Below are 10,835 nucleotides of genomic sequence, written 5' to 3'. Positions count from 1 at the left end.
GATGGCGGCGATGGTGGTTGTCGGCCGGTGTGCCAGGTTCTGGTGTCTGTCCGTCGGGGCACCGTGGTGACGGGACGAGGTGCGGAGTGGGCGGGTGATGAATTCTTCGGTCTGGTATCAGGGTACCGGCAGAAATGGGCGACCGTGTATTACGCGGCACTTGATGACGACACTGACACGACTCTCGTCGACGTCGACTTCGCAAATTGACACGGAGCGCGCTGTGAGTGGCCGGCAACCTGTCGGGATAGAAGACGGGCCTGAACGAAGATGCCTTGCCCTGGAGGTGGAGTCGGCAATGGCAGCGACGAGATGGAGCGACGAGATGGAGCGACGAGAGGTCCGCACAAAAAGGACGGTAGTTATCTGGCCTGGCTGCGTGTGCGACTGCGAAGACGACGAATTCTGCCGTTTGGCCACGAGGTACGGAGAACGGAGTACGGAGCACGGAGCACGGAGCAGGTGGGTTGTCATTGGCCAACGGCCAACGAATTGCCAGTTGTCATTGGTGAGCTTGCGCATGGCGGCAGCAAAGCCAACGTCGACGGCATGCGAACACGACACTGCATTGGGGACGGGAAAAAAAAAAATAAACACGACTCAGCCGCGTGAAAGGGAAGCAATGCGTGCGCATTCTGGAATGATGCGGCATCAAAAGTCGTCGAGCGGGATTGAACCGCATCCGTGTGTGGCATCAGGGACGTCAAAAGGCTGCCACGGCACCGAAAGACAACCAACCCGACGGCCACGGGGGGCATCTGGATTGTGGGCCGGGTTGAGTGTTGGGTGTTGGGTGTCGACATCCTTGCAACGTCCAAGGTGATAGAAGGGTTCCTCCTGGGCATCTGTGCCAACTTGACAGTACTACTTGAGCAACTTCGCAACCGTCGGCCCCGTCGGCCAATGTCTCCCCGTCGGCGTGGGCGTGGCTCCCGGAAATTGATGATTGATGAGGGGGCGGGGGGCCCGCTTTTACGGACCCGGCGGAGACTGCAAAGCACTTGCTACTTTGTACGTAAGGCCAATGTCCGGATTGCTCAAAGAGGGCAAGGTCAACCTCAAGCCAGCAGGCAAGGTGGATGAGGAAGCAAAAATAGGCTTTCACTTTGACGCCCGAGTCAAAAGATCCCCAGAGTGACAAATTGCTTCCAGGTACGTGCTCCGTACCGAGGGGGAGGGGGGGGTGCTCATGTGGTTGGAAAGTCTACCTTCCAAGTTGATAAGTACTGGTAGCCTACAAGTAGGTGCTTACTTACTCAAGTACTCGAGAATAGGTAGGTACCTACCTAGGTAGGTACTCGTAGGTATTCACGTTGGCTTGTTCAGAACTCTGGCAGCTCCTTCTCCCGCTGTTCTGTCCTTCCTTCCTCTTTCCACAGTACCCCACTTAGGGAACAGCGCGCACCTGGACCTTCCGCTTTCCCCTGCAACAGGGCTGCGGAGATGATCTCAGCTCCCGCCACGGCCACACGACTCCACGCTCACCACTGACTCCGTACTCCGCCGTAGAGTTTTTGACATTCAACAAGTTGCATCTTGGCCCTTTACACTCATCACCCATAGTCCCGTCCCAAGTCCGTCCCGTCCAAGTCAGGGGGCCGACAAGACGGCAGCCTGACCGTCACATCGCATGTGTGGCATTGCATCTCGCCTCTCGTACAAAACTCTCAACGCTTTTGGCCGCCGAGTAACTCTTGCTTGCCTAGTCGGCAAACCAGCGCCCCCGGACGCACGAAGCACAACGGTCAATGGAGACCGACTCGGCACGCCCTCCATCAGACCCCGCTTCCTCCCGGGCAGAGGCAGAGAGACAGACACCAGTGACCAGACTCACCAGCGCTGCGCGGCGCAGACGACTCCCAACCCCGAGCGCCAACTCCACCCGCTCGTCCGCTTCACCGCGCATTTCTTCCCCCGCCCACTCATTTAACTGCCCGCCTTTTGCTGACGCTTTTCTCTTTGCCCACGGGGACGCTGACCACTAACGCTTCTCCACGGCACTCCGCGGCCCTTGGACTGCACTTGCCCTCGCAATCCGCCGCAAACCGAAGTCCCAACAACAACGCATTGTCGCAACGTCGCGGCGCCCTGTTGCTGCCTCGCCTCGCCTCGCCTCGCCCGGCATGGCCCAACCTCAGTACGGTGCTGGAACTGCTGCATCAAGCCCTAGCGTCTCTGCGACGCCTGGTGCCCGCCAGCAATCGCACCAGACGGGGTCGTCGTCGGGAGCTGGAGACGCACCAGGCCCGCGGCAATCCTCAGCCCAGAATCCTCAGCACAAGCGCGTTTACCAGGCCTGTATTCCGTGCCGCCGCCGCAAAGTTCGGTGCGACCTGGGCAGCGTCGACAACCCTCACGACCCGCCATGCGTGCGCTGCCGCCGCGAGAGCAAAGAGTGCTTCTTTTCCGCCACTCGCCGCAAGCGAAAGACCGACGACGACGAAGGCAGCGACGTCGATGAGTACATTGTTCGAAACGGCCGCAAGAGGCTTCATGCCGGTGAAAGCCCGCCTCCTCGTCTCGACCGTCGCTTTTACAGTGAAGTCCCGCTCACTCCTGGCGGCTCCCATGGCCGCAGCCATCCCCTGCGCCGACCCGATGCGAGCAAGCCGAGGCAGCGCAGAGACTCCGAGCTCGACGGTGACGGCGACGCCAATCTGGAAAACCTCGAGGCTCAGACAGCTATGCGCCGTGCAGTGTACAACCCCCATGACGCGCTAGACCTACTCTACAAGGCTGCAACCGACAGGTCTGTTGTCGAGTCGTCTGGCAACAAGAGGGTCAACAGTGCTGACTCGAACAGTCCCGCTGCGAACAACCATGGGCGTGAGGGAAGCATCGCCTCGGCCACCACGGCGCCAGCCCATCAGCCCACGCCACAGGACACCGCGAGTAGGGACGTCCCCAGGCCGACGTCCATGTCCAGCGCAAAGCCCGAGGCGGAACACCGTGTGCCCCCACGCCAGTTTCAAGATACCGCACCGCAACAGACGCAGGAGCAGCAGCAGCCTGTCGATCCCGTTCTCGTGCAGCAGCCAGCTTTGAGAGCTCAGCCTGGATACGCTGAGGCCTTGCGTGCCTGGTCAAGGTTCCGCTTTGTGAGAGCTGGCTGGTTCACTGCCCAAGAGGCTATAGAGTACATTGACTAGTAAGTCCATCAGCAGCAGCCAAAAGTCGAGCCATCCTTGGTCTACGAATTCGGGAAGTCATCCGATGCTTACGCCATCTCCTGTCCCTCATAGCTACTATAAGTACCTGTCGCCCATGACGCCCATTTCGCCACCAACCTTCAGCGACCCCGCCTCTCATCTTACCCTCCTTACCGAAGAACCTATCCTCACTGTCACTCTTCTTACCATCTCCTCGAGATATCGTCAAATGCCCGGAACGGGTGGTCACTGTCGTTCGCATGCCATCCCAGAGCAGCTTTGGACATACCTCCGAGGGATGATCGAGCGCTGCCTGTGGGGCCAGGAGGCCTTTGGTGGTGGGTTCTGCGGCTCTGGTGGCCCGGGGTCCTCGTCCATGATTATTGAGGAGACGGATACAAGCAGCACTGCGCCTTGGCGTGGTATGAGGAAAGGCAGCCTGCGAACGCTAGGAACCATTGAATCTTTGCTGATCTTGACGGAGTGGCACCCTCGTGCCTTGCACTTTCCTCCTCAGGAAGCTACCGACGAGCTCATGCTTCCCGACTACAACAGTGGACCCATGGCTGCTTCGGACGACCCAAGCAGGAACGTAGGTGCTGGTTTTGGAGGTAAGAGGATTGAGAGCTGGCTGGAGCCGGCTTGGAGAAGTGACCGTATGTGCTGGATGCTTCTCAGCACTGCCATGGGTCTTGCGTACGAACTGGGTGTCTTCGATGATATCGACGAGATGCTCAAGGACGATACAATTACGCGTCCAGAGTACATGGACGAAGCCTACAGAACGAGAGCCAACCGAATCAAGCGTCTGTTGCTCATATACACCTCACAGCTGGCTGGTCGCTTGGGCTGGACAAGCATGACTCCAGAACACCTTCGCAAAGCGGACCCAGCCGTGACAAGGCGGCGCACCGCGACCAGCGATGGAAACACCCCGAGCACGTCCTCCATGGTGAACGGCTTCAACTACGTGCCCGATCTGGAACTTGATGATCAAATTATCCACTGTTGGGCGGGAATTAGCAATGCGATGCACGTTGGCAATGAGAAACTGTTCCGCTCCAGAAAATACACCACGGAAATCATCCAGACGGGGCGATATGTGGAGCTGCTTCGAGAGTACAGCCCTTTGCTGAAAGACTGGTACAGGGAGTTTGAACTCTTCCGCCTCCCCCAGTTTATCCGGCACATTCTCACCATTGAATACGAGTACGTCCGCATCTACGTCAATTCCCTGTCCCTCCAGGCAGTAGTGGAGCGATGCGCCAGCAATGCCGGACAGAATGTGAATGGCCACAATGCCGATGGACAGGCCACCAACGGACCGACTCAACTGTCCCCGCAGACAATGATAAACTATGGCAAGTTGCCACTCGGACAGCTTGGCGGCTTCACCATCAACGATCAAGAATACGTCCGAGAGGTCGTTGACGGGTGTAGAAACCTGCTGCGCACCGTGGTCGAGGGACTTCTGCCGGGCGGCTACCTGAAGCATGCTCCGGTCCGTACTTACTTCCGCATCATCAGTGGAGCCATGTTCTTGCTAAAGACATTTGCTTTGGGTGCCCCGCGATCCGATGTAAAGCTCAGTATCGAACTCATGGATGCTACCGTGGAGGCACTTCGAAACTGCGTCGTAGACGACGTCCATCTGGGTATCCGGTTTGCCGATCTCCTCGAGACACTGACGAGTCGACTGAGAAATCGTTTCATCCAGGCGCCGACTATGCAGCAGGGCTCTGGGAAGGATCAAACTCCACTGCCCGAGGGCACCGTGCCCGGTGCTGCGGCGGCGGCCGGCCACGGCGACCACACTGCGAGCTGGGTCGGCAAACACGCCCAGAAATTGCGAGAAGGCCTCACTGGACAATGTAAGTGCTTGGATCACGATTTGAATTCTGGTGGCTCTGGGCTGACCTTGGGCGCTCTCCGTAGATCGGCCCGCTTCGCCCAGCGTCGAGGGTAACAACATCTCAGCTACGCCATTCGACCTGTCTACCGGCAACTTCCCTTATCCCAGCGCGTCGTCTGTAGGACCGTCGACGCCGGCAGCGCATGTCGAAAACAACGGGGCTGCTCCCAGTGGCGTGGACATGCACCTCTTCGAGGGCTGGGACAACCCAGGCAACGAGATGTGGTACCTCCCAACCGGCCCAGCTTTCTTCCAAAACATGGGAGACAGCTCCGTTGCCATGACCGCCGAGGGCGTCAATGTTGGCGGGTTGGACCTGCTAGAGTACATGGCAATGGATCCCGTGCAGTTTTCTAGCATTGACGGACCCGGCTCGACGAACGGAAATGCCGGTGCACACGGCTGAGTCCTTGTGTCTTGGAACAATTTCCCTTTTTTTTAAAAAAAAAAAGAAACAACACCAAAAAAAGCCGAACCGCGGGAGAATAGACCCCGCATTTGATGTCTGGTAACGAAAATGATTTGATGAAAGCGATAGCAATCGATGCGATGCGATGGCTCCTTTACACGCCCCGCTTCTTTTTTTCCCGTCACAGTTGGGTTTACTACTTTTACAAGGTACAAGGGGGCGATTTCTCATTTTGTCTCATTTTACAGCGAGTTGGTTGGCGAAATGGCTCGGGAAAAAAAAACGTTTGCTACTGCGCGGTGGTGTTTTGGAATTGCTTCATACCGGTCGGTGCTGCTGTGCCAGCTTGGTGCTGTTCTTTGGGGGGGCCTCTGTCAGTTTAGTCTGGTTTTACCACGGCGGCCACTGTAGGTATCACATCCATGGGGTAGAATCACACGCAAACTTCTGGACCACGACATCCTTGGCACTGATTCCCATTGTTCTCAACGGGGCACGGAGACGCGAGCCACGGCGCGGGGTCGCCGGGGTCGCGAGCACGCAAGACAAAAGTTTTGACATGGGGGCCCGTCGCGGAACTTGTATTTAAAAATAGTCGGGCTTCTAGAGACACGCAAAGCTGCAACTGTACTCCGTACTTTGGTCCCCGTGGCATCGGCCGAATCATGTACGTATGGGCACGCACGGCGGCTAGAGCGCTTTCGTACGACTCGATTCCGTGCCTCTCCCGTTCCTCCCCATCAGCCGTGCACGCACAGACTGGACCGAGGCACCGTCCCAGCAGCCTACCAAGGGCAGCAGTTTGTGCACCGAGTACAAGACTAAAATTAAAAGGCAACATCTGACAGAGCGTACAGGTTGCGCGCGCAGTCTCCTCGACTCTCACGACTAGGCTACATGGCTGATATGGCTGAACTAAATGGAAGATGAATCGCTCCGCTCTTCGGTATACCGATTAAAGACTGATGCAGCAACAGGAGGAGCAGCAGCAAGAGTAACAGAAACAAAAGGAGAAAAGTCTTCTTTTCATGTCCCCAAAAAAAAAGGGTATTTTCTTCAACCAGACAACGATGATGAACGGCAACGAAAAGGAGGTATGCAAAGGACTGCATGCGGGTTCGGTCGGCGAAATGCCGGCGTGTCGTCGCAGGGCGTGCCGTGACAAACAAGAGGTTCGGGCAAAACGGAGTCATGTAGGTTGGTATACGATGCTTGTACAATGTGCAGGTGGAAAACAAGGCAGAAAGCAAGCGGCCACCGGAACAGGCAGATGGGGTATTTTGAATCAACAAAGGAAAGGAAGAAGACGAGACGGATCAAGCGCAGCGGGAGATACGGGTTGCAGGCACCGGCGCTTAGAGTGCATACGTGCTACCACGAGCGGCGTGGGCTTCCTGGAGGGCTACAAGAATTGTCAGTTTCCATTTCGTCAAGTCTTCGCAGCAGTACCCAGTCAAAGTTCGTCACGGCTTACTCTGCAACACCCTCAATTGTCCGGCGCGATCCTCGCATGCCACCTGGATCCCTGAACCCTCGACAAAATCCAGAACCACGCTGTTGGGGAGTTCTTGTACCTCCACATCCGGGGCATACGGCGCGCGAAAGTCGCCGAGATGATATCGTTTCGTGCCTTGTGCCGGTCGGCCGTTCTGGGCAGGCAAAGCGCTCAGGATCAGGTACCCCTGAGAGTCGAGGCACATGTTTCTCCGCTTCCAGAGCAGGTTGTCCGGGAACTGAACATTGACGTCGCCCATGTAGGACACAATGGTGGGGCTCCCGGTGGTCGATGGGCGCAGTTGGACGGCTTCTTGGGTCTCGACCTTTGTCGCCGACGTGGGTGTAGCCGGCAAATTGTTCTTGGAACGAGATCCGGAGAGCTGAGAGAGACGGTGCATGAATCGGCCGGTTCGCGAAAGCTTCTTGTCCCCACTACCGGACTTGCCATCATCTCCAGGACCCAAATCTGTGGGCGACGAGACGACATCATGGTCCTTGCCAGGTGACGACGGGTGGCTGCTCATGGACAAACGAGGAGACAAGGCGCCATTGGCATGCATCGTGTCTTGTCGCGTGGGCGACTGGGCAGGGTTGCTTCCGTCTAGAGTCACCGACTTGCGTCTTTCCTTGATGAAGCCCTTCACGATGCTAAAGGATGATTGTCCAGACTTGCCCGACCTCCCTTGCTCTTGGGTTTCGCTTGGGTGCTCAGCCGCCGGTTCGGCGGTTGGGCAGTCGTCTGCTGGCGAGGCCGCCTGGTGGTCCACCACAAGGGGCGACTGTTTCAACTCTGGAGGGTTGTATTCGGATGGATCCCTACGAGGTTCGAAGCCCATCTCCGCCGGTTGATTCGGAGCACGAATGATGCGCGCGGTAACGGAGATGGATTCGGGCCGTCCACGGCTTGCGCCTGCTGTAGGGACGACTTCAAGGTTTCGCGATCCAGGAGGCGGTTCAAACATGGATAAGCGGCTGGTCACCGAGCCTGACCGTTCAGGCCGATTGCGTCTTCCTGCTTCTGGTGAGGATTCCAATGTCCGTTCCGGAGATGGAGGGGCCTGATGTCGGAATGAATTTGCTCTGTCCAAGACGGACAGCGACCCAGATGGCTCCTGTTTCTTGACGGCAAAAAAAGTTGACGAGGGTCTTTCTCTCGCCGTTGCTGCCGGTGCTTCTGCTGTAGATGCAGAGCGCTGTTCAAATGCTTTGATTCGCGCCGAGATACCCGAGGCGACGTTTGTCTTCATAATCAAGTTGCTCCCGTGCGGTGGTTGGTGCTGCGCAATGTGGTGCAAGTAGGCGGCACCAGAGCTCGTGGACCGCGCTGAGAATGGGTTCACATCGGATGGAAGAATAAGATTGCCGCGAACAGGGTTTGATACGGTCCTGACTGCGTGGCCGTCTTGTGATTTACTAGGACTTGGGGGAAAACTTGGGGTGAGAGGTCTTCTGAGAACCGTTGCCGGCGTGGCCTCGTCAACTATCGCGCTCTGCAGCCCATCCTCCAAGTTCCCCTTCGACTTCAAGTTTGTCGTTGGTATGGGCAATACCCGCATTTGGTGCTGAGTCTGCTTCTCCCTCGAAGCCGAGTGGACTTCGCCATCATCATCCGCGTCCGTTTCGGTCTCTACTGAGTGAGCATTTTCGGTGACTAGGAAGTCTGGTGCCGAGACCTTTGGGTTGGAAGTGGGTGAAGCATCGTCTTTTCCCGAAGAAATAACTGGGACTGTGAGTCGAGACTCGAGGTCAAGTTGATGTGTCGAGGATCCAGTGAGAGACTCGTTGTTTTCTTCGAGGTTGCCGATACCATTTGCGGCGAATTCGGAAAGCGACGGCGTGTTCTGCCCCAGTCTGTTGTGTTGATCGGCAATTTGATCAACATACTGCGCGGAGACATCCTTGGAAGCCCCTGAGACTCCTGTTGTCGAAGTTGCGGCGCCACTGTCAACTCGCCCCAAGTCCTCAGAGGCATCCAAAGGCTCTTGGAGAATATCCTCGTCGCCCACCGCTGCCGCATCAGAATTAGGTCCACCGGCAGCCGGACTGTCGATGACATCTGTTGCCACGTCGAGGCTACTGCCAACAGAACCATGAGCGTATGTCCCGTCAGTTTCTGGCGACTGCTTCTCCTCTTTTGCGCGCACCGTCTCGTCGGTCGACTCTGAGATCGAAGAAGCCTTCGTGGAATTATCCGCATCAGAGGATTCAACTAGAGGACTCGCTGGGTGAGAGTTGCAAAGTGTGAGATCTGAGTTCTGATCATTCGGAGCCACAGGGGTCGCCGCCGTTTCCAACACGACGCCAGAGTCATCTTTGCTTGATGAAAGGCGCCTGTCCCTGTCATGACGGGAGTCGGAACACGACATAGCTTCGTCTTGCCCCGGCGTGGCCTCATCCACGGCATACTGAAGCTCCTCGCTGTCGACTAGCGCCGGTTCAGACGGCGGCAGCATACTCATTTTCTTCTTTTGATCCCGCAACCGCTTGGCCTTCATCAACCTCGCCTTCTCGCGGCTCATTGTCGGTTTTTTGGGGGTGGACACGGGAGAAGGTAGAGAGTCTATGGACAGGCCTGAACTGGTGGCCGGCCTCTCCTGACCATCATGCAGGGTCGCCGAGTTTCCGGCCACTGGAAAGTTCAGAGTTGCAAGCTCCTCTTGGGGCGACGGAATGGAGTCTTGTCGATCCCTGCCGTTGCCTTTCTTACTGCCTTTGCCAAATATTTTGATGCCAGCAGGAATAGCAGATACGGGCCGGAAATTGCCAGCGGTTTGCGGTCGACCGTTGACATCGGCCGAAGGGCGTGGACCGAGCTTCACCTTTGGCTTACTGCACGCGTATGAGCCGTAAGTATGCACGTCGGTCTCGGGCGAAGTGGGACCTTCATCAACGCCGATGAACTGGGGCACCTCAGATGTTGTCGCCGCAGCAAACTTGCTGTTCTCAGGGGAGGATGCGAGCTCCGAGTCCAGCGTTACAGGGTCGGCCGTCGGAGGTCGACCGGCAGAGGGCTCAGGCCTGCCCCTGTCGGCGTCCTGCACGGATTGGCGTTTCGTGGCCCTTTGTTCCTCCTCTTCCTCCTCGGCAATTTCCATCAGTCGCCTCCGACGTAGAGAGCTGGTTGATGATGAGGTCGAGCAAGACGCCGTGTGCAAGGAGCAGGCCGCAGAAAGCTTCGAGTCTTTCAAATCGGCGGCAGTGGTTATTTCAAAGATTGTGTCGTACGGCGAGAACCTTTCACAGACAGCGTTGAAATGGACAGCCACGCGGGCTGGAGAGGATGGGAAGTATTGCGGTCAGTCGACTCAGTTTACATTCAAGAATGACAGACGCTATTCTGGCCAGACAACAATCTGTCCGACGCTGCAGCTAGAGGGTGTACATGCACATACCTTGGATGATCCTCGAGCAGTCCTCTGGCAGGTATTTGATGATGACATTCCGCCTCCGGTATTTCAGAAACCCATACAATGGGCTCGTCTCGTCGTACGCAGCAATCGTATTGCGCACCTCGACTATTCCGCCATTTCCGCGACTAAGCACTTCGATCTCATCTCGGCTTTCGTACTTGAGAAGAAACCTAAACAGCCAGCTGGTCAGCATAATGGAGGGAGAAAAAAAAACTCACTCAAGGAGGTATCGTCTCGACTCTCGGAGACCATGGACATAGTGCCCCTTTTGGAGTACAGTGGCAGAGGAAATGAAACACACGACTATGTACGTACCAGCCTCCAGGCTCAGCAGCTGCGGCTTCATACGCTTCTACCAGTTGAGAGCCATCGAGACCATTGAGCGACATGGTCGTTTGCTTTGTCCCGTCGATGTCGCACCCCCAAACACTTTACTTTTCCTATTGATGCGGCCTGAC

At 56.8% G+C, this 10,835-nt stretch overlaps 2 protein-coding genes across 2 annotated transcripts; one reads left to right on the top strand and one right to left on the bottom strand.

Annotated features, from left to right (window-relative positions):
* Positions 1-2,123: 2,123 nt before the first annotated feature.
* MAM_00184 (Zn(2)-C6 fungal-type DNA-binding domain protein) lies at positions 2,124-5,467 on the top strand (the record flags this gene model as incomplete). The annotated part of the gene is made up of 3 exons (XM_040818984.1): positions 2,124-3,148; positions 3,243-5,020; positions 5,085-5,467. 3 exons carry the CDS (start codon positions 2,124-2,126, stop codon positions 5,465-5,467), a joined length of 3,186 nt encoding a protein of 1,061 aa, XP_040682248.1.
* Positions 5,468-6,825: 1,358 nt separating this feature from the next.
* MAM_00183 (prolipoprotein diacylglyceryl transferase) lies at positions 6,826-10,766 on the bottom strand (the record flags this gene model as incomplete). The annotated part of the gene is made up of 4 exons (XM_040818983.1): positions 6,826-6,872; positions 6,945-10,238; positions 10,360-10,547; positions 10,693-10,766. 4 exons carry the CDS (start codon positions 10,764-10,766, stop codon positions 6,826-6,828), a joined length of 3,603 nt encoding a protein of 1,200 aa, XP_040682247.1.
* Positions 10,767-10,835: the final 69 nt, after the last annotated feature.

This window comes from Metarhizium album (genome assembly GCF_000804445.1).
Source record: "Metarhizium album ARSEF 1941 chromosome Unknown scaffold_1, whole genome shotgun sequence".
In the NCBI taxonomy this organism is placed as follows: domain Eukaryota; kingdom Fungi; phylum Ascomycota; class Sordariomycetes; order Hypocreales; family Clavicipitaceae; genus Metarhizium; species Metarhizium album.
This window is presented reverse-complemented; position numbering and strand designations above follow the sequence as displayed.